Here is a 25,075-nt window from a genome sequence, read left to right as displayed (position 1 = left end):
AGAAACCATATTGTCACATTATATCACATCATCCAACTGTATTTTTTTTTCAAGTGTACTTTTAAATACAGAAATTATTAAGTGCTTTACTTATTCATTATCAGTTTTTGCCCATCAAAATGTAAACTACAGGAGAACAGAGGTCTTGCCTGTTTTGTTATCACTATATTCTTATGCCTAGAACATAGCAGCCACTTGATAAATAGTTGGAAGGAATAAATGTATGTAACTAAAAGGCAGTATGTAATTGGAAGTGTATTTATCAGGTCAAACAATTATCTAAATATTGCAGTACAAGGACGACAATGTCAAAACTGAACCCCTGGCTACCATGCAGCCACCACAAAGGAATTCAAAATATTAGCCTATGTGAAAATAATATAATTCAGGCATGGTAACCTAAACTTTTATTGATTAGACAGGCTAGCTGGAAGTTGAACACACCTGGATTCTCTGGTCTGTTTACTGTCCTACTTCCTTTTCAGACCTTTTCTAATGTTTCCATATTCAACCACTGTTTTCCTCACAGTAAGCTTTATTATGTGTCAAGGCGTATCATTCTTCTCTTCCCTCACTTACTCTTTTTACAAAATTAAGACTTGCTCTTCTCCAATATTTACTCTTCGAAATAAACTTGAGTCAATTGGTCAAATTTCCTAAAGTAACAAATTCAACAGGATTTCTGACTAAAATTCCATTAAATTTATCTTAAGGAGCAACGCTATCAAATAATCAATCAGGAACCAAATATATACCTCAAATCAGGTTCTTTAGGTATATTTACAAGGGAGCTATACATCATAAATTTTATTATTGAATATTTTTGGTCTTTTCAATATATGCTTCAATTGATCAGAGTGAATTAAAAAAACTTTATTATTATTAGTCTTACAATCTATTATATCTTGCTATACTTATTTCTCAGATATCAAGACAGTATTTTATAAGGCTAATATAAATTGGTAACACCTGTCTGCAAAACAATTTGGCAGTACCTATCAAGAGCATTAAAAGTATTTGTAAAGACTCCTTCCCAGAGATTTATCTTAAGAGACGTATTTAGAAATTTATATACAAAGTTGTTCATCAATGTGTCATACACAACAGTGAAACACACCCAGACATGGGCTAATGGGTGAATAAATTATGTATACCTGCAGGACAAGCTAGTATGTGATCATTAAAAATCATTTTTAGAAGCCAAATTCACAATATGCAGCAGTACTTTTATTATGACCCCCTGTTAGATATATTTAAAGGACACAGGAAAAAATATTGTAAAAGAAATGTATAAAGATGCTAGTGATATATTTTCTATTTTAAGAACTTCTTAAAAATTATAAAATATTTCATTGTAACAGTTGTCTTTTCAAACATACCCCATATTTAAATAAACATGTCTAGTGTTTCATATTCTTTTACTACATTCTTTTCACGTTTGTACCTGTTATTTCAAAATTCTGTATAATATGAACATACTATTTATAATAAAATATTTTTAAAACTTTGAAATTACTACAATGCTTATTTCATAATGGGTCAACAGTCTATTTATGGGGGGGGGGGGGAGTTCTAATATCAAATTAAGTATTCCAGGTTGCTGGTGCCACCATGTACACTGTATTCACAACCAAGAGTCAGAAAAGAAGTCACTTAAGCCACTAATGTCACTCACAAAGAAAAATGGCAGCAATTTTTTAAAGTTTGAAAGCTCTGGACCTTAAAATCATTGTTTATTATTTATTCCAGCTTGGTTTCAAACCTAAAATATACCTCATTGTGCCCAGTATATAGTTTTAACCCTCCACAACTCCCTATCTTTCATTTATTAGATAAGCTATCCTCTTGTAAAGCAATCATTTAGTTAAGGGATATGTTAAGGGATAAAGATAAAAGATTTTCTATCACTCTTCAAAGGTCAGAAAAAGATGTGACTTTGCTAATAAGAAGGGAGGGGAAAAGGCTTATGTGAAAAAAAAGCTCCAGAGTAAAATCTACTGACAGAAAATTTCTCAGCTTAACTCTGACAAAGATAAAATAATTTTAGGTGAGAATCCAAAGGATTAATGGACTAAATTGAACCTAACAGTAACAAAGGTGCTAAATAAAGCACTCCAGTGTATTTATGTATTTTATAAATACCTGCTGCTTTATGCTAGTCCCTGACAGTAATGTTGGTACAAAAGACAAAGAATTTCAGTATCTATTACAGATATTTCAGACTTTACAGAATATATGTCACTTTCAAATAATTATCTCATTTGTTCACAAATCTGCTTCAAAATTGGCCAAATATCATTATTCCCATTTCAGAGTAAGTTATATGCCTACTGGTAATGCTGGTTACTTAATTATATACCTTTTGATTCCTATTCCACCATTATTCGAACAAGAATATAAGGTCCAAGAGGGTAGGGATTTCTGTCTGCTCCTAGAAGAGTGCCTTGGCACACAGAGTCACTAAAATATTTGCCGAATGTATCAGTGAATAAATTTCCACAACAGAAATATGCCTAAGAAGCCAAATCAGTGGGGGAAAAAATCAGTTTAACACTCCAAGGCTATTGGGAGAAAAAGAATAATCTAAGCTCTATACTATTCCGATAATATAACAATACCTGCATTTTACCTACTATAACACACAGGAAGCAATGTCTATTTCTATAAAACAAAAGTCTGGTTCATGTGTGACTGTATAGTTATCTAATGTATATTCTTCAGCAATTTTATTAAAAACATCTTATTAGTGGTCTTTCCTCCAAAATGAGTCACTTATGAGTTAAAAATTTTAAAGACATAAAATCTGTATCTCACAAGAAATAATAATTTACTCAAAGAGAAATCGAAAAATAAATTTTCTTTTCCAGGAGATAGGTAATAAAATATCTGCACAACCCATTCATTTAAAACATATAAGAACTGTGAGGTATTTCAGAATTATAAAATAATATGCCTAAATCTTTTGCTGACAGAATCACCTTTATAGTTCAGAAACTTGGTGTTCATGAAGTAAGATGGAATATATAGCATTCTACAAAATACTCTAAGTTGTCCTCTTTGCTTCCTCTACACCTTTAAACAAATTTATACAGTCAAAGTCACACAATTAAATCAAATTATAGAATGTCCCTTCTTTTGACCGTCACCAATGACACAAAAGTATTGGCTTAATACAACGGCTGTTTACCTGTTTTGGGAGGGGAGAATTCATAAAAGGTTCCTGAGATTCAGGGAAGCAAGAAAAAAAGATACGCACATGCACAAAAATTTTCACATATACACATTGAGGAGAACGCTATTCTTAAGGGCATTTGCTTCAAAACAACTACAATCATTTCAATATTCAAAGAAATGTGTTCTTAAAAACTTGTTTCTATGTTATTTACATCATTCAACATTTCTGCTAAAGGATGATATGTCTGCTAGAATTATTATAAAGGGAACAAATAAGGATCATAAAATTCTGTAACAAATTTTTGGGTCAAAATAGTTTTAACTTCAAGCTTAAGGTATTCTTCTCAATTTTTCACCTCACTCTAATAAAATATTAAGCAAAAATATTATCACTAAACTACAACAAGAAATATTTATATTATGTAACTGAAAATAACTTTACTACTAAGATCCTGAAATACTTTATTTAAAGTAGTTACACATTAGTATAAATATATAATAATCATTCATGGAAAAATGTATGTTGAGAATTACGGTGAAATATTACTCACATAAGGCAAATATCATGTTGTGCTATTAATGTTTCCTTTGATTAAAATAATTAATAAGCCTAATGATGAACTCTAATTCAGTGATTTTTCAAAGCATATAAATAATATGATATTTTCTGTTGTATCCATGCTCTAATTTCATCAATATTAAGCTTACCTTTCCTTTTGGTCCAGACTGCTTAAAACATGAAAAAGAAAAAAAATGTAAGAGGCAAGACCTCATTTTTGATAGTTTTAGTAACTGCAGTCAATAAAGCAAAACTATGATTTACTTGTTTCAAACACATCACATGTTATATATTAATGCTTTCAATCCTGTCAGATATGTAAACTGGTTTTCAACTTTTGTCAGTATAGAAATTAATTTATATCTAAACATATTTAAAGAAGAAAAAAGGATGCATAAAGATCAAAAAATTCTTGAAAGAGCTTTATTTAATGATATAACATTTGAGGACGTGTGTTATTTAGAGTGGTTACAGCAATAGTCTCCAAGGAACAATACTATTTTTTAAAAGCTATACAATTTTTAGAGGTCCCAATCCTGTTATCAGGTGTGATTCCAGTAGTCCCATGGTTATCTGTATGGGATGGGTTCTAGGATCCCATGCAGATACCAAAACAGTGGGTGCTCATGTCCCTTATATAAAAGGGTATGGTATTTCCTCCCATATATAGCAAATCATTTCTAAATTACTTATAGTACCTAATACAATGTAAATGTTATATAAACAGTTGCAAGCACCAGCAAATTCAAGTTTTGGTTTTGGGAGCTTTCTGGAATTTTTTCTTTGAATATTTTTTATCTGGGGTTGGTTGTATCCACAGATGTGCAACCTCCAGTTACAGAAGTCCAACTGTATTTGCTTCTGAGCAAAAAAAAAAAAACAATAAAAATTTAAGGTTGAAACTTTTCCACAAAAGCTTTGTATTAAATACAAATATACTATATGGCTGGAGACACTAGAAAAAATCCTTGGACTAAAAATCATGGCCTCTAATCAGAAGTCCAAAGTATAAAAGGTCCACCCTTTTACACAGTTCATGGAAAATTTAAAAAGCTATCAACATCAATTACTCAAGGGTTTTTATAAAACTCTCAATTTAGAATAAGAGTCACATTCTACAATTATTCCTATTACAAAGAAAACTAAATATTCAGAACTGTAAGCAAAACATAGTTAACAAAAATTTCTGAATCCCCATATTAACTCCTGAATTCCTATCATGTGAAGCATACAAGCAAAATATCCATTCAGTCCTGGCAAATTAAGAAAAAATAATATGGTAAGTTGGTTTTACATAAACAACATTGAAAGAAACACTTATCTCTTTAAAAAAAATTTTAATGATAAGGAAAAGAATTATTACAAACTTACATGAATACCATATTTGAAATTTTACTTCTGTTATTTAAAAAATGTGATAACCTGTATAAGATAAATTTATATTGGACAAATGACAGAAAAATGAAGGAAAATTATCTATCATAAACCTATAAAAGTGAAACAAAATATAAATGTAAAAGCTCAATCTGTCTGTCCTTACTTATTTATTTCTTTGTGGTGTTACATTTTTAGAAAAAGTAAAATGAAAACCAAAACTTAGGCATTAATACCTAATCTAAAAAAAAAAAAAAAAAACAAACAAAAAAAAACCCACCTAATCTAGTCATTTCCTACTCTACACTGTTGTGCCCAGAGTTCTCACTGAGAAGAGTTTGGTACCACAGACAGTAAAAGAAAGAGGCAGAAAACACAGTAGAAACAGAAGAAATGGGCTTGGTTCTTTCCAATAAACCAAAGGAGTCAGGAAGACAACAAAACCCAAAAATATATACATTCATGTTCACGTCTCTTACACTTGAAAAAAATGCATTTTGTATGATATTTAACTTAGAGTTAGGGTAGTTTTCTAATACTCTTCACCTCAATATGTGTTTATTATCAAGCCCTGCCCTAGAAGAGCTTATATATTGAAAGAGAGAAAGAAGGAATAAAGTTTTTAAAAAATGAGACAGGAAGCCATTATTGGTAATGTAAGACTTCGTAAAACTGTTGACTTAATGTTCCTTTTGGACTACTTCTGCTCTTAAAATTCAAAAAGAAAATAAGCTGATTGATTCTGGTATCTATGACTTGATTTTGGACTTCAATTTGGTCAAAGTGGTACTTTTCATTAATAATGAAATCTTGCTTATTCCAGGAGCCCATTTTCCCATTTATGAATTATATATGCTTTTGTAAACACTCATGTTCCCCTAGGTTCCTTTTACATCTTTCTACCTAGCTTTAATTAAAAAAAAAAAAAAAAAAAGGCAAATATGTATACAAAACATAAATCAATAAATAAGCTCTTTTTCCAAGTCTGGTTAAAGTTGGGAGTGGAGATGGTACAGTTATAAAGATTTTAATTTTCTGCATTTCATTTTTTTCTATACTATCCCCATCACTGCTAGTATATAAACAACCTACCTTTTAAATATTAATTAGCATTTGGAATAACAATAAGAAACCAGACCGCACCCATAATATCCTCCAAATAGTAGCTAATCTGATCTGATACTTTAACACTCCTTTCTTTTAGATTAAAAATGTGTGATGTACTTACTTCAATATCTTACAAATTATTCAAAATGCAGGTCTGATTTACTTAAGAGACAGGTTACACCACTCACCCCAGGAGGTATGGATTATGTGGGTGAATTACCAACTAGTGACATTGCCTTTAGTTTCAAATCAGAAGTGAGAAAATAAGAAAAATTAGGTGAAACCGTAAAAGCCAGTGTGCTTTTACACATCTCAGGCCTGACAATTGTGCCAACACTACACTAATTAAAAGCAAAAGTTTGCTAGCTATCATCTTGGGTGAAGGCTTTTTTCATGCCCATTGAAGATGTGGTTTCTACCCCATGGAGTGTTCTCTTCTAGCCAAAACACTCAAAAGCTTCTTTAATACCTTCTTTGTGAATTTTTCACTGCTATAAATAGTACTACACATACTTTGTATATTGGCTACACTGTACTCACCAGGTAAACATTTATTTGTTACTCTGTCTTCTACCCTAACCAAACTTGAGCTTCAAGGAAAAAACTGGCATACTCATCTTTGACTACTCTGTACCTATGTATGTAGGTACATATATGTAGCATCCTGCATGCTTAAGCGTGTTCCACTCTTTGCAACCCTTTGGACTCTAGCCCGCCAGGCTCCTCTGTCCATGGGATTTTCCAGGCAAGAATACTGGAGTGGGTTGCCATTTCCTCCTCCAGGGGATCTTCCCAACCCAGGGAACGAACCTGCGTCTCCTGTGTCTCCTGAACTGCAGGTGGATTCTTTACCCACTGAGCCATAGGTATGTAGCATAAAATCACTGAAAACTTTTGAAGGAAGGAAACTGGGAAAACTCTCAGTGACTGGTGCTTGTATGTCAAAATCTTTTTAATGACAGTCACACTGCAGTAGCACTAAGAAATATTTATTCCATGAGAGAGAAACATAAGGAGAATCTGTCCTGTAGACATGACACTTCACAGTTTTCCTTAATGCCCCTACTTGTTCTTCACTGTGTATTTTCACTCAGGATAGTTTTTTAAATACAAATTAAATCAGGTTTTTAATTTTTCTAAGAAACATTATTCTACTAATAAATACCACTCCTATTAACAGAAACTAATCTTTTATACAGAGGCGTAATGTATACGGTAATGTATACCTTATACATGGCAAGGTATAAGAGGTGCCATGACATGGAACAAAAAAAACACACAAGCCAATTCCCAAACTGAAATCAATTTTTAACATTATCAATGAAGAAAGGCGAGATGGGGAGAATAAGGCATAGTGTAAATAATTCTAAACTAACAGATAACTTCTGAACCAGTAATAATTTTGGTTGTAGAATACATCACTTGATTATAAATTAGTATTTCAACTTATACCTCATTTTCAGAATAGAAAGTAGACAGATTTTTCTCAGTGATGAATTATATCAATGTGATCAGCATAAGAGAAACAGTATGTCTATCCTTCTAAACTTCTTTCTTCCCCTTAATTACTTTCCTTTTATTGTTTCTTCTCATGTTGTGCTACATGTAGGCCACAGAGCTTGATTTATAAGGCAAGTCAATTTTTTGGTATGTACAGTAATTTGTCCATCTTTTTAGCTGAATTTCTAAACCATCTTACATTAAAACTATAAAAATAATATATTTAGGCAAAGAAAAGATTTTCTAAGAATGCTAAAGTATGAGAAAAATTTAAGGTTCTTAAGTTGAAACTATGTTATAGCAAATACAGCAAGGGTAAGAGTCAGGACATGTTTTCTCAATGAAGAGCAATCTAGATCAGCAGTCTAAAAACTGAAGAAAAACATCTAGTACATATTTTAAAACAAACATCTAGCACATATTAAAAAAACCTTTAAGTTTTACTAGCTATTAAAATTTAACGCAACTATTCAAAATGCAAGAAATAAAGAGATAAATTATTTTGTAACTGTTGGAGCCTAAAAATTTTTTTGTCAGCTGAAATTGACTAAGAACTGAAATTCAACTGAAACTTCATTACCATCCAAAAATGGTTATGAATAACCACAAAAGCATTTAAGAACATCAACTATTACACTGTCACTTGCATTATTTCAAGATTCAAGTAGTACTTTCACGATGAATGAGAACAGTCATATTTATGAAAACACAAAAATTTCTCATTTAAAACTAACAATGTGATTTACTTTGATACTATGAAATCTTATAAACCTTACAAAGAGAGTAAAGTAATAACTATAGTTTGACTCATCAGAACTAAACTACCAGCTGAAGACTTCTCTATCAAATGTAAAAATCAGCTTAATTTAACAGGAACATAATCCAATAGAATGGCTTTTACTTAAAATGTCTCTATTTATAGACTATGATTTATTTAAAAGTAGATATAAAATAATAAACTTGTAGGGCATGAATTGTACCAGAAACATGAGTATCTCTTTAGAGACAATGGAAACACAGTGAAGTTCTAGAAAGTAAGAAAAAAAGGTTTTTTTTTTTTAAAAAAGGCAGTGACCAACTCTTATTAAAGAGGATGATAAGTATATACTAAACAATGGTAATTAGAATCCTTACCTTTGGGCTGCTGTTTTTACTATTGCTATCTGTGCATTAGCATGAGGAAAACGTCTTACAGTTCCAGAACATAATGATGAATTTTGTGTATTTTCACTGCAGAGTCAAGAAACAAAGAAAAAATTAAACAGGGAAAAATTACATATACATAAGAAAAATGCATCCTTTAAAATCTGAGGACACACACAAAAAACTTTATCCCTTATAAGAACTTTTTTATGCATAAACCCACTGCCCATGTTAAGTTTTCCAAGTTTCCACTTTCTGAATTTGTCTCCAAAATGTTTCCAATCCAGTATATTAAAGAAGGTGAAGAGTAGAACATCAGAACAGAAATGAGGAATCCTAAACGTATGTTTCACATTGTAATATTTCCTGTAAATTAATCTAGATATATTTCTTCTTATTCTCAATTTAGGAATATCCATTGAGGGGAAAAAAGCTTTTAAACTATATACTATGAATATACAAAGCTTTCTTATGTGCCAAAATAATAATAGTGTTAATTATAAAAAAAATTAAAAGTGCTAAATTCTACTTTTGAATCTCCACTGACTTGAAAATTATTTAGCCTTTATGTTTCTTAGCTGACTATAAACTGAGAAGGTAAAACTAAAACAGTGATTTCAATCCTATTTCTGGGATATGCAATAGACCAATCATATCAGTAACAGTGGTTCACTATGACAGCAACTAGGAAAGATGAATTATATCTAGAAGTGGAATAAGAAATCTCAAGGAGAAAGAAAACAAAAGGAGCCCCTCACTGAGAGTCCTCCAAGAGAACTGACTGGTCACAGCAAACATCCTCTTCAAACAACACAAGAAAAGAATCTACACATGGACATCACCAGATGGTCAATACCGAAATCAGACTGATTTTACTCTTTGTAGCCGAAGATAGAGAAACTCTATATAATAGTCAGCACAAACAAGATCTGGAGCTGACTGTGGCTCAGATCATACGCTCCTTATTGCAAAATTCAGACTTAAAGAAAGTAGAGAAAACCACTAGGTCATTCAGGTATGACCTGAGTCAAATCCCTTATGATTATACAGTGGAAGTGACAAACAGATTCAACAGATTAGATCTGATAGAAAGCCTTAAGAACTATGGACGGAGGTTAATAACACTGTGGTGACCAAAACCATGCCCACAAAAAAGAAATACAAGACGACAAGATGGTTTTCTGAGGAGGAGAAAGGAGAAGAAAAAGGCAAAAGACGAAGGAAAAGGTATACCCAACTGAATGCAGAGTTCCAAAGACTAGCAAGGAGAGATAAGAAAGCCTTCTTAAGTGAACGATGCAAAGAAACAGAGGAAAACAATAGAATGAGAAAGACTAAAGATCTTCTCAAGAAAATTAGAGATACCAAAGAAACATTTCATGCAAAGATGGGTACAATAAAGGACAGAAAAGGTAAGGATCTAACAGAAGCAGAAGAGATTAAGACTAAGAAGACCGGTCAACAATACATAGAAGAACTGTACAAAAAACGTATTAATAACCAAGATAAGGGCGATGATGTAATCACTCACCTAGAGCCAGACATCCTGGAGTGTAACAGTCAAGTGGGCCTTAGGAAGCATCACTATGAACAAAGCTAGTGGAGGTGATGGAATTCCAGTTGAGCTGTTTCATATTCTAAAAGATGATGCTGTGAAAGTGCTGCACTCAACATGCCAGCAAATTCGGAAAATGCAGCAGTGGCCACAGGACTGGAAAAGGTCAGTTTTATTCCGATTCCAAAGAAGGGCAATGCCAAAGAACGTTCAAACTACCATACAACTGTGCTCATTTCACACACTAGCAAGGTAAGACTAAAAATCCTTCAAGCTAGGCTTCAACCGTACGTGAACCAAGAACTTCCAGATGTACAAACTGGATTTAGAAAGGGCAGAGGAACCAGAGATCACAAACTGCCAACATCCGCTGGATCACAGAAAAAGCAAGAGAATTCCAGAAAAACACCTACTTCTGCTTCATTGACTACTCTAAAGCTTTGACTGTGTGGATCACAACAAACTGTGGAAAATTCTTCAAGATATGGGAATACCAGACCACCTTATCGACCTCCTGAGAAACCTGTATGGTGGTCAATAAGTAACCGTTAGAACCAGACATGGAACAATGGACTGGTTCAAAATTGGCAAAGGAATACGTCAAGGCTGTGTATTGCCACCCTGCTTATTTAACGTAAATGCAGAGTACATTAAGCAAAATGCTGAGCTGGATGAAGCACAAGTTGGAATCAAGATTGCTGGGAGAAATATCAATAACCTCAGACACCACCCTAAAGGCAGAAAGCAAAGAGGAATGAAAGAGACTCTTGATGAAGGTGAAAGAGGAGGGTGAAAAGCTGGCTTAAAACTCAACATTCAGAATATTAAGATTATGGCATCTGCTCCCATCACTTCATGGCAAATAGATGGGAGAAGAAAGTGAAACAGCCCAGACTTTATTTTCTTGGGTTCCAAAATCACTGTGGATGGTGACACTAGCCATGAAATTAAAAGATGCTTACTCCTTAGAAGAATAGCTATGACAAATCTAGACAGCATATTAAAAAGCAGAGATATCATGTCGCTGACAAAGGTTCATATAGTCAAAGCTATGGTTTTTCCAGTAGTGATGTATGGATGTGAGAGTTGGACCATAAAGAAGGCTGAGCACCAAAGAAGTGATGCTTTTGAATTGTGGTGTTGGAGAAGATTCCTGAGAGTCCCTTGGACTGCAAGGAGATCCAACCAGTCAATCCTATAGGAAATCCTGAATATTCATTGGAAGGACTGATGCTGAAGCTGATGCTCCAATCCTTTGGCCACCTGACGCAAAGAACTGACTCACTGGAAAAGACCCTGATGTTGGGAATGATTTAAGGCGGGAGAAGGGGATGACAGAGGTTGAGATGGTTGGATGGCATCACCGACTCAATGGACATGAGTTTGAGTAAACTCTGGGAGTTGGAGATTGTTAGGGAGGCCTGGCATGCTGCAGTCCATGGGGTCACAAAGAAGAGGTGGACACGACTGAGCAACTGAACTGACTGATTTTAATGTATACTTAAATATCTTTATGACTTAAAGAGTGAGGAGTTATTTTTTTAGAAAATCCAAATAGCATGAATCAGAAGGTAAAAGTTGATTTGTTAATCTTAAGATGAAAGCTTTCAGGTCAATGAAGGACTGCACAAGCAAAATTAATAGATAGGTAACTATTCAGGAAAAAATATTAGCATTCTTCAAAACCAAAATGGAACTGATCTGTTTTATATATGGAATCCTTCCAAATACAAAGGAAAATAAGGAAGTATAAATAAGAGTCCCTTGGACAGCAAGGAGATCAAACTAGTCAATCCTAAAGGAAATCAACTCTGAAGATTCACTGGAAGGACGGATGCTGAAGCTGAAGCTCCAATACTTTGGCCACTTGATGTGAGGAGCCGACTCACTGGAAAAGACCCCTGATGCTGGGAAAGATTGAGGGCAGGAGAAGAAGGGGATGAGAGAGGATGAGATGAGTGGATGGCATTACTGACTCAATGGACATGAGTGTGAGCAAACTCCAGGAGATGGTGAAGGACATGGAATCATGGCAATCTGTAGTCCATGGTGTGGCAAAGCATCAGACACAGATGAGTGACTGATGACAACAACACTGAGATAATCCCGGTAAGTATTTCCCAATGGAGTCACGACTTTTAATATTATGACCAAGATTTTGCTGTTTGAAAGCAAGTTCATTTTACGAAATCCTCGTGTACCAAAATTTTCCTTTCAATATTTTTATTCCAAACCAAGAAATCACTGCAATCCATCCTATTCCCAAAATTCAAAGCAAAGAGTTCACACACGAGGGCCATTCTATCTCTTGGCTCTACTGACAAAACTGACAACAAAAGGCACAGGTTGGGCCGACTGACCAACGCGGCCGATTAGCTTCTGGCATCGAACGTTCATCTTTTCTGTAGGGACACATGGTAAAGAGCCTATACCTCAATTTCTTATTGTTGCTCAACATGTTAAGTCCAATTGCGTTGCCTTTCAAAGGTTTTAAACTTTCAATCTTGTTTCGTCTTGCACATGTCTTCCAGGGATCAACAGAACTAGTAGCAACAATTTCAGATTGACGATTTAACTGTAAAAAGACCCATAAATGTTAGAGTCAATAAATGACAAAATAAGATAATTTATCAACAAGTATTTGAAAATCCATTTATTAACAAAAACAGTAAAAATATACCAGCTATTGGAAATGGGGGAAAGGGGTGGCAGCGGCACAGACTTAAGAGTATTTCAACTGTAGTGCTTTTTTTTCCCTTAAGCACAACACAAATATGCAGGAACATGGGTATTTATCATATTACTTCCTTTTCATTTCAGCATCACCGAAGATATTTGAGAAAATTACAAGAAAAACAAAAGGGATGAGGGTGGAGCATCTTAAGCTATCTTTAGCTGAAAGCAAAATATAAACATTTCCCCTGCGAAACGGGCCTTGATGCACCTGTAGGACAGGACATCCAAATACAGCAGTAAGTTGTCACTGTAAAGGACTATGGCTTTAGCATCAAAGTTTCTACATAAACACAGAAACTGAGATAATGGCTTCATATCTTAATACTTGAAAACAATAATACAAGTATACCAATAACCATCACTTTGCAGTTAAGAAAAAAGTCCCAAGTGCTTACTAATACCTTGCCCAAAACAATATTTTATAAATCACTCTTATCTACTTTTATATTGTTTTTGAAACAGCAGTCTAGTATTTTAAATTTTTACTTTTTTTACAAGAAAATAGTCATAAGATAACCTTGTCGCCAATCAATTATCTCCATAGAAACCTAAAAATTCACTTGAAAAAAAAAATTTTTCCCACTAAAGAAAGTCTTTTTGTGAGGAGTTCATTGTGCCAGGACTGTTTTTGTTTTCAGGCATATGAATACTACAAAACCCCCAAAAGATATATTTTAAACATTGCTTAACACTTTCTCCTCCTTGAGACAGTTTCTTACTTCTTAATCTTTCACAGCCACATACTTTGGACTCCTTCACTTATGATGATGACAGACAAGCTAAGTGGCTAAATCTTCCCTCTACTCTCTGAAAACTAGAAAAGCTGGACAAAATATAAATTTTTAAAAAAAGAAACTGTTTGAAGCACCTGGGGTATACCAAGGCAGTGAAGAATTAAGTGACAGTGACAAGAAACTCAGAGGTCTAAGCCCAGACTCTTATTTTTTCGAGACACCTGCTGTCTCCAGAAGATGCAATGTCTGGAGCTGCAGAAGATGAGAGGCTGAGAAGCTAAGCTGAACACCCAGCAGAGTCACAGAGCTGGGGAGACAAAAGTAGAGTTCAGCGTCCACTAAGTATGGACTGCCTCTTAAAACACCTCAAAATCAGAATGAGGATATATGAATAAGAGTAAATTAAGGGTGAATTCAGAGAAGGCAATGGCACCCCACTCCAGTACTCTTGCCTGGAAAATCCCATGGATGGAGGAGCCTGGTGGGCTGCAGTCCATGGGGTTGCTAAGAGTTGGACATGACTGAGCGACTTCACTTTCACTTTTCACTTTCATGCAATGGAGAAGGAAATGGCAACCCACTCCAGTGTTCTTGCCTGGAGAATCCCAGGGACGGGGGAGCCTGGTGGGCTGCTGTCCATGGGGTGGCATAGAGTCGGACATGACTGACGTGACTTAGCAACAGCAGCAGCAAGGCTGAATTAGAACTATAAATCCAGCTTCCATTCATCTCAATCTCCAATTGGAGTTTAGATTTTAGAGTAAATCTAGATGAACTACCTGGATGGTTTGTTAAAACAAACTGCTGCGTCCAACCCTTACAGTTTATTCTAATTCAGTAGGTTTGGGATGAGCCAGAGAATATGCATTTCTAACAAGCCCCCAGGTTTCATAGATACTGCTGAAAGGGGGCCTCTGAGCCACAAATGCTGAAGCCTGCAGGCCCTAGAGCAGTGGCAACTACTAAGCCTATGTGCTGCAACTACCATATCCATGTGCCTAGAGAAGCCACCGCAATGAGAAGCCTGTGCACCTCAATGAAGAGTGGCCCGCCCTTACCACAACTAGAGAAAGGCCCTGTGCAGCAAAAAAGACCCAGCACAGCCAAAAATAAATAGAGCAGTGTGCACATGCCAAAAACATCCTGAGACATTTCCATTATAGACCAACCATTTAATTTCACCCCTCCATATACGGATAATTACAACAAATAAATGACTGCTTATGGCATTTGGCTTCCGAGGTGGTGGCTCAGTAATAAATACTCTGTCTGCCAATGCAGGAGACTGAGGAGATGTGGGTTCGATCCCCGGGTTCAGGAAGATCCCCTGAGGAGGAAATGGCAACGCACTCCAGGATTCTTGCTGGGATAATCCCATGGACAGAGGAACCTTCTGAGCTACAGCCCACAGGGTCTCAAAGAGTCAGACACAACTGATCACGCGCGCGCGCGCACACACACACACACACACAGATAGGCATTATGGTAATTGCTTTATACTCAATATCTCACTTAATCTGCATATTTTACACATTTCAGTAGTTCTTCAGACTGGGATTCAGAAGCTACACCTAAAATATCAGGCTAATTACTTGACACTACTGAACTGAATGACAGGATTAATATGCTCAAATCTCCCAATTCAGTTCTCTTTCTCCAACAGAATCTCTTCACCATGTATCACTTAAACTTTATGGGAAATCTGTTCCTAGGTTATTAAAGATCACTGAGCTTAGAAAGCAAAGTAACTTGTCTAAACTAGTTAAATGGGTTTGAACAAAATATTGACCCAACAACAAACCCTATGCTTTCCCATACTACACTGTATATAAGGAAGTTTTTATAGTGTTACTTGCAGAAATGTGGGCTTCTCTAGTGGCTCAGACGGTAAAGAATCTGCCTGCAATGCAGGAGACCTGGGTTCAATTCCGGGGTTTGAATCTGCTCCAGGGAAGATCCCCTGGAGAAAGGAATAGCAACGCACTCCAGTATTCTTGCCTGGAGAATTCCATGGACAGAGGAGCCTGGTGGGCTACAGTCCATGGAGTCAGAGAGAGTCAGACACGACTAAGCGACTTTCACTTCACTTCATTTTGCAGAAATATAAATACTATAAATTATGGAAATATAATTATAGATATTAATTCTTAACAAGAAGAGACAAACCCAAACTATGTTATTCCAAGTAACACTCAAAATCATAACATCTCAAAATCAAAGGAATAAAAATTTCTTTATATGTTAATAAATGTAGAAAGCTAATCCTTCCTCTGAAGAAGTGGTTAACCCAAAATTATCTTACTCAATATACAGGCACTTAACTCAGCAAATTCAACCATATTTCTGACTAAGTGCTAAAACATTTTCAAATTTCCTTTTTAAGAAAATATTTAGGCACAGCAATAGGCAACTCAAAGTTCATCATTAAAGCAAGATTTGCATAAGACAAATTCTTAAATTTCCCAATTCTGCTACCAATAGGCTACTATCAAAAGCTTTATACAGTCAGCAATAAGACAAATAGTACTTTCAGTTTTGCAGATAACTCATGAAAAACATTTAGTGTATTGTTAAATTGCCTTAGGAAAGGGCCCTTACCATCTGTTACACTTAGAAAGTAGCTTGCAGTGGGTGGAGGCAGGGGGAATGTTACACCATAGGAGAATCACAGGATGTAAATTTGTAAAAGATTCTCTTCTCACACAGTTACAAACCTACAGTACACAATTAAAGCTGCCAGAAAATTTAAGAGATATCTGTTGAATTAAAATACAACATATAAATTATTTCAGATGCATGGCATATCTACTTTTCTTTATGCAATAATTTTTATTTTCTTTCATTTTACTAGTATTCTTGGTAATCTACATCAAATTATTGGGAGAAAAGGTGTAAACAAGTAAAGTTCGAGCCATTTATGACCATCTGATGGATTAGCTACTATTCAGTCTAAAAGTGAAAGTCAAAGTTGCTCAGTCCTGTGTGACTCTGCAACCCCATGGACTATACTAGACAGTCATGGAATTCTCCAGGCCAGAACTGGAGTGGGTAGTCTAGCCCTTCTCCAGGGGATCTTCCCAAGCCAGGAATCGAACCAGGGTCTCCTGCATTGCAGAAGGATTCTTCACCAACTGAGATATGAGGGAAGCCCCAATTCAGTCTAAAGGCTCCCCGAAAACTTTAATTTTCCTTCCCCTCTAACCCTCAGTTCCCAGGTGGCGCTAGTGGCAAAGAACTCACTTGCCATAAGAGACATGGGTTTGATCCCTGGGTCTGCAAGATCCCCTGGAGGAGGGCATGGCAACCCATTCCAGTATTTTTGTCTGGAGAATCCCATGGACAGAGGAGCCTAGCGGGCTACAGTTCACAGGTCGCAAAGAGTCCACACAAAAAGCCCTAGGTGGATTATATAGTCTCAGAATTCTCACAACCATCCTATAGTTAAATGCAGACCTAAAATCTGATATTCAAACTACTTTAATATGGGCTTCCCTGATGGCTCAGTGGTAATTTGTCTGCAATGTGGGAGACCCAGGTTTGATCCCTGCTTCGGGAAGAGCCCCAGGAGGAGGAAACGGCAACCCACTCCAGTATTCTTGCCTGCAAAATCCATGGGCAGAAGAGCCTGGCAAGTCACTGTCAACAGGGTTGCAAAGAGTGACACGCGACTGACCAACTGAACGCACACGCGCTCTAAGTCACAGACCATAGGCTGTGGGCAGATCTGGCCTGGGAGTCTTGGTCTGCTAGTCCTTGCATCGTAGCACTAATCATTAATAACTAATAACAGCCAGTTACCAGGATACAAGCTCCACGGGAATAAGAAACATGTCTGGTTTGCTCGCTACCATCTAGAACACTGTTAACAATACATATTTTGCTATATGATTATTTCATTGGGACTGCTAAATGTGCAAAAGTTACCAACATGTGTATCTTCCACCCAAGCTTACCGCACATCACAACAATTTAAAAAAAAAAAGAAGTATTCAGGAAATTGAGCATTTCTGAAATTAAGAATTTCAGAAAATAAGACAGTATAAAAGAATCTATTAAATGATTAAAGACATTAAAAATATGTTAAAGGTTCTAAAATTCTTAAAATTGAAATGGAAACAGTACAGAAAGAACAAAACACTATGAAAAACATAAAATCATAAAAGAGAACCAATAGTTCTACAAATTATATTTTAATTTTTTTTTAAAAAAGAAGAAATGAATGACTAAACAGCAGATTAGGTATAGCTGAAGATAAAAGCGAACTGGAAGACACAACTAAGGAAACTATATAGAATATGGTACAGGAATGATTTTTTTTTTTTGCCCTTTATCTTTTTTCTTTTTCACATAAAATATACATTAAAGGGCATGAAAAAAATTGATGGTCTAATTATACCTAATAAAATTAGTTCCAGAAAAAATGAGGAAAGGCAATATCTAGATAATGACCAAAATTTTTTCAGAATTAATAAAAAAATATGCATTCTTTATATAAAGAGGCACAATGAAACTGCAGGAACCCAAAGGCAAAGAGATTATTCTGTGAAAGAGAAGGGGAAGAATACTAAAACACTTTGGACCAAAGTAAAGGCTTTCTCCTAATTCTACACTCATTTTCAAATATAGTAAAGGGGCTACATTAGTTTAAACCAATGATCCATAAGGACCTATATATTATCCACACCATTAAAAAGACTTTCTTTTACACTAAGACTTTCTGAGGAACAAACAGATACGGATCATTTTAAGAAAATCAACTCCTACTGTACAACTGTGCTCATTTCACATACTAGCAAGGTAATACTCAAATCCTTCAAGCAAGGCTTCAGCAGTACACGAATTGAGAAATTTTACAAGATGGGTTTACAAACGGCAGAGAAACCAGAGATTGAACTGCCAACATCTGTTGGAGCACAGAGAAAGAAAAACATCTACTTCTGCTTCACTGACTACACTAATGCCGTTGACTCTGTGGATCAAACAAACTGGAAAATTCTCAAAGAGATGGGAATACCAGACCACCTTATCTGTCTCCTGAGAAACCCGTATGCAGATTAAGAAGCAACAGTTAGAACTGGACATGGAATAATGGACTGGTTCCAAATTTGGAAAGGAGTACGTCAAGGCTGTATATTGTCACCCTGCTTATTTAACTTATATTCAGAGTACATCATGCGAAATGCTGGGCTGGATGAAGCACAAGCTGGAATCAAGATTGCCGGAAGGAATATCAATAACCCTAGATATGCAGAGGACACCACCCCTTATGGCAGGAAGAGAAGAACTAAAGAGCCTCTTGATGAAAGTGAAGAGTGAAAAAGCTAGCTTAAAACTCAACATTCAAAAAACGAAGATCATGGCATCCAATCCCATCACTTCATGTAAAACAGAAGGAGAAAAAGTGGAAACAGTGACAGATTTTATTTTCTTGGGCTCCAAAATAACTGCAGACAGTAACTGCAGCTACGAAATTAAAAGATGCTTGCTCCTTGGAAGGAACGCGATGCAAACCTAGACAGCATATGAAAAAGCAGAGACATCACTTTGCCAACAAAGGTCCGTATAGTCAAAGTTACGGTTTTTCCAGTAGTCATATACAGATGTGAGACTTGGACCATAAAGAAGGCTGAGCGCCAAAGAACTGCTGCTTTTAAACTGTGGTGCTGCAGAAGACTCTTGAGAGTCCCCTGGACAGCAAGGTCAAACCAGTCAAGTCCTAAAGGAAATCAGTCCTGAATATTCACTGAAACAACTAATGCTGAAGCTGAAGCTCCAATATTTCAGCAGCCTAACACAAAAAGGTGACTCACTGAAAAAGACCCTGATGCTGGGTAAGATTGAAGGCAAAGGGGGCAACAGAGAATGAGATGGTCAGATGACATCACCGACTCAGTGAATTTGAGCAAACTCCAGGAGATAGTGAAGGGCAGGGAAGCCTGGCGTGCTGTGCTGCAGTCCACTGGGTCGCAAAAAAGTTTGGACACGACTTAGTGACTGAACAACAACAACCACTTTAACACTTTCTTAAAATTGATTTACTTTAAAACCTATCTGTAGAAAAGGCATCATGTAATATCTCCTTTCCCATCTTCACTTTCACAGTAAACTTCTTCCACTTTACAAAAGACATAATTCTCACTTACATTAAGAGTCTAAAAACCTCATGAAAAGAACATTTCTAAATACTGGTATCTGGAACCTCTTTTGGCACTATAGTAGAGTTTCCTATCTTTCCGTGTTTTATATATATTTCTGTTAAAAACAGTATTCTGGACCAAATTAGGATTTTCTTAATATAACTATTTAATATAATGCAAAATGGAAAAGCAAAAGTGATGAAAATTTTCATTTAATGACTTTATATCTCTACTTTAGTTATTATCAAGAAAAGCATTGCCTCAAAGAAAAAAATCATGTGAGAACGAAAAGAAAGCCCTTCCCCACCCCCCCAAAAAATTGAAATTTGTACACATTTATTACAACCAGGTAAAAAATTCAGGTCAAAACCAAGGCTGTATTTTTCTACTAGAATTCCATGGTAAAATGTCATCATGAGGAGGGAAACTAACATGTATATTTGAAATAAAAACAGAAAAAAAATCTACTTATTACAGATCAATAATATTTCTGATTTAACTGACTGGCTATACTATGGATCAGCCTTGTCAAGTAAGTAATGTGGAAACATTTTCCAGAGATCACAGGAGCTAAATATGCAGTTCCAAAATTTAAGAAAATATACAAAAACAAAATATTTTAAAAACCATATGGGCAAAGGCCAATTAATGAGCAAGATGTCAATATTTTCAGTTATTTCTGAGATCATCTGGTTAAAACAAAAGGAACAAGTATAACTACTAGCTACACATTAAGTACTGATAAAGCCTTTTTTTAAATATATTTCCCCCAAATTCAGAAGGACAACAAATCTAAAGACTGGATTACAAATTACGTTAAGTTTCAAACTTCCATCACATTGCTATGTGATTTCTTTTTTTTTTGGCTGCGCTGGTTCTTCACCGCAGTGTACAGGATTCCAGCAGAATTCTGGAACTGGCAGCCTCTGAGCACTCAGGCTCAGCAGTTACGACACAAGCTGTCTGTTGCATCATGCAGGCTTAGCTGCCCCATATCACCTGGGGGTCCTAGTTTCCCAACTGGGGAATGAACCGGAATCCCTGCATTGCAAGGAGTCTTAACCACTGGACCACCAAGGAAGTTTCTGCTATGTGATTTCTGCCATTTAATTCAAAAGGAAAGAACTGAGTGATAAATGCTATAGCAATTATCACTATATCCATCTATTATGTGACTAAGATTTCTCAGTACTTTGATCTAAAAAAACCATAAAATTACTGTTGGAAGTTACAGCATAGCAATTAGTATTTATGAATACATAAACTAAATGAATAAGGAAAGAAAACAGCAACGCCATCCATTTTAAGAAATACATTTCCAATATAACTCTACACAATAGGTTTAACAATGATAAATTACATGTTTATTAGTAATTAGAAACATAACTTGGTCCAGTAAAAAATGAATACTTAACAACTTTTAGTGGCAAGATCACTAAATATTAAATTTCAGTAAACATATATATCTTTTTATTCAGTAAATATATATCTATAAAGTATGATAGAGTAATTAAAATATTTTCAATTGCATAAAAATATATCATATGAAGTTAAAATACATATATAGGGACTTCCCTGCTGGTCCAGTGGCTAAGACTCCACGCTCACAACTCAGGGAGCCCAGGTTTAACCTGTGGTGAGGGAACTAGATTCCACATGCTGCAACTAGGAGTTCACATGCCGCAACTAAACATCCACCATGCAACAATGAAGACCAAAGATCCTATAGGCCTCAACTAAGACTGAGAGAAAAAAGCAAAACTGTTAAAGAGGAGATGGCATACATATTTTCAGAGTTTTTTTAAATTGAAATATAGCTGAATTTGCAATGTTGTTGTACATGTATTTTTAAAATAGATGATGATGAATATCAGATCTGAACTATCTTTAGAGATCACAGGATACATAGTGTCGTGTAAATTTTATTTTTAAAATATCAACATGTACATCTTCAAAAACGTGTAACAAGGTAAATACTTTATTTTAAAAGGGGGGGGGGGGCAGGGTATCTGCAAGAAAAAAAAAAATCAAAGTGGCTCAGTCATGTCTGACTCTGCAACTCCAAGGACTATATAATGTAGTCCATGGAATTCTCCAGGCCAGAATGCTGGAGTGTATAGCCTTTCCCTTCTCCAGGGAATCTTCCCAACCCAGGGATCAAACCCAGGTCTCTCGCATTGCAGGTGGATTCTTTACCAGCCAAGCCAAACCTCCCAAATCAAAAACCAAGACTGAGAAGAACCTCTGCTTATCAACTGAATATCTGTATATCTATAGTACATCTATTCACTGGACTACTACATAGCAATAAGCAGCAATACTATAAAGCCTTCTCCAGCAGATCTTCTTGGGAAGATCTTCTCTGGGTCAGCCCAGGAATCATACCAGGGTCTCCTGCATTGCCAACTGAGCTATGAAGGAAGCCCCTATCTAGCAATAAAACAAATGATAAAGATATCAAAATACTTTGCTATGGAGTGACCTTACAGACTACACTACCAAGTAAAAAACCAAGCTACCAAACAATGTGGAAAGTTTCTTCAAGAAGGGTGGCATATTCTAAAGTTAAAAAAAAAAAAAAACAAAAAACAGAAGGCTAAGCCATATAATATTTAAAGCAGGTCACCCATGGGTAAAAGAGAAGGGAAAAGAGGGAATCAGGACAAAAGCTAGACTTCTCTAAATAAACTTTCTTTGCAGATTTGACTTTGGAACCATGAAAACATCTTTTGCATAATTATAAAATACATTAAATTCAAAACATTTTTAAAAAAGCAAATCCTCAAAGCAACAAAAAAAAAGTTTAAATAAATAAATCAGCATAACTCTCACCCAACTGGTAGAATTACAAACCAAGAAAAAATAATTTCAAGTGTCTTTAAAACAGAGTAATTTAAATACACACTTTTTAGTGGGATAAACCTAGTGAGATATGCCACCAACAAGGAAATAAAACAAAAAGACTTTAAATCATTTTATTAGCAACTATATTTTGTATTGATATTGTGAAACAATTTGTCTAAAAGGATACAGCAAGTAAGTTACTAAACTAACATCATTAGGAACCAAGACACTCAACCCAAAAGCTATGAAAGAAAAATAGTGTTGTATTTGACAATGTAAGAAAATATCTTTTCTCCAAGGCAATAACCACCAAAAGTGAAGACAAAAAATTAGCGGAAAAAAACTAGTTTAAATTACTAATAACTATTATTAGTAGCACAGCAGTGGGCTAGCTTCTCTAAAATACCACTACTTTGTCAAATCTAAGAAATCATTGTAAGATACATTATTACTGTCTATACTAATGTACAAAACATTTTTAACTCAACAAGAGGCATCCAGTTAGATTTCAGAGATGTCAACAATGTGGGAAAATGTGTGTTTTAGATGCAACATAAAAAGAATTTCTACAAATCAATAGTATTCCAAAGACTAAATGGAAAAATGGGCAGAAGATATCAAGGAACAATTATCAAAAGGGAAATAAATGGACTATACATATTATGAGTGAGATATTCAAATCACACTCAAAAGAAATACAAAGTAGGACTACACTGAGATGCTATTTTTTATTGCAAAGATCAAAAGGATGATAATATTGCTAAAGTGTGAGGAAACAGGCATGCTCTGACATTGCTGGTAAAAGTCTAAATCAGGTATAACAAAATCAGAAATGTACCTGTCCTGATATATCAGCTTTACTTCTAGAAATTTATCCTGCAGATATGCTGATAAATGTGCAAAGTAACCCCTATAGAGGCTAGTTTATGCAACATTATTTTAAGTGGGGGAAGAAAGTTGATAGATCTTTCCATATGTTGGTGTTGGATAACAGCAGTGGATCATACACTGGAATACTATGCACCTACTGCAAAGAATGCTGCTGCTGCTAAGTCGCTTCAGTCGTGTCCGACTCTGTGCGACCCCACAGACGGCAGCCCACCAGGCTCCCCCATCCCTGGGATTCTCCAGGCAAAAACACTGGAGTGGGTTGCCATTTGCTTCTCAATCGCATGAAAATGAAAAGTGAAAGTGAAGTTGCTCAGTCGTGTCCGACTCTCAGGGACCCCATGGACTGCAGTCCACCAGGCTCCTCCAGCCATGGGATTTTCCAGGCAAGAGTACTGGAGTGGGGTGCCATTGCCTTCTCCGACTGAAAAGAATGAGGGTGATTTTAATGGACTCTTATGGTTGGTCTCTTAAGATATATTAATTTTACAAAGTAAGATTACAAGCAGTGTGTACAATATACTACTGGTGGAGAAAGAGTAAGAAAGTGGGATGAGAATACAGATTTTCTTTGTGATAAATAAAATATTTCTGATGAGATAAACAAGAAGCTAGGAATGCCATTTGCCTCTGGGATGGGAAAGTGGGTGGCTTGGACTTACAATCTAAAATAGAAATCTTCTGATGTATTAGTTTTTAGTATATAACCTAAAAAAAAGAAATTAAAAAGCAACACTTGCCTTTTTCCTTTTGGAGGTTTCAGAATCCTCATCTTCATCTACACTGAGTAGATTTGCCTCACTACATAGAAAATAAGGGGAAAAAAGTCTTAAGTGACAATTACAACTCATACATTAAATTCAAAGTTTTATTCTCCTCGTTCACCTAATACAGAGATCAGCAAACTTTCTGTAAAGGGCCAGAGACTAAATATTTTAGAATTTTGCAAGCTATATGGCCTCTTAAGCCACTACTCATCTTTGCTTTGCAACTGAAGTATGAAAGCAGCCACAGACTAAATGTGTGACTGTGCTCCGATGAAACTACAACAAAATCCAATGATGGGCAGACTGGGCCCACTGGCCATTGTTTATTGACCTCTGCCATAAACGAACGCATAGTTTTTGTTTTCATCCTAACTATGGATTTCATCTACTTTCACTCATTTTTCCTTTCTGTCTTGGATTTTAAATTAGGGGGAAAGGACTCAAAAATAAAACATAAGTAAAGAAACATACCATTAAGAAAATCTTAGTTGACGAAAAAAAAAGTAATTCCAATGGTATTAACCCAATAAAATAGTTATACCTCTACCATCCTGAGA

The 25,075-nt window shown here is 35.5% G+C and overlaps 1 protein-coding gene across 7 annotated transcripts in view; it reads right to left on the bottom strand.

The window, feature by feature from the left end:
• SENP6 (SUMO specific peptidase 6) overlaps positions 1 to 25,075 on the bottom strand; it is a 129,280-nt gene that overhangs the window by 70,820 nt on the left and 33,385 nt on the right. The window contains exons 3-6 of one of the 7 annotated variants that reach the window (XM_061132034.1): positions 24,492 to 24,552; positions 12,845 to 12,987; positions 8,849 to 8,944; positions 3,883 to 3,903 (exon numbers count right to left, since the gene is read on the bottom strand). In XM_061132034.1, the coding sequence (XP_060988017.1) occupies positions 3,883 to 3,903; positions 8,849 to 8,944; positions 12,845 to 12,987; positions 24,492 to 24,552 (321 nt within the window). Of the gene's footprint in view, positions 1 to 3,882; positions 3,904 to 8,848; positions 8,945 to 12,844; positions 12,988 to 24,491; positions 24,553 to 25,075 lie in introns of those variants that run through there. The other 6 variants (XM_061132035.1, XM_061132039.1, XM_061132037.1 and 3 more) reach the window with 6 other exon arrangements.

Source organism: Dama dama, chromosome 28 (genome assembly GCF_033118175.1).
Source record: "Dama dama isolate Ldn47 chromosome 28, ASM3311817v1, whole genome shotgun sequence".
Classification (NCBI taxonomy): domain Eukaryota; kingdom Metazoa; phylum Chordata; class Mammalia; order Artiodactyla; family Cervidae; genus Dama; species Dama dama.
The sequence above is the reverse complement of the archived record's forward strand: the minus strand, read 5'-3'. Positions and strand labels throughout refer to the sequence as shown.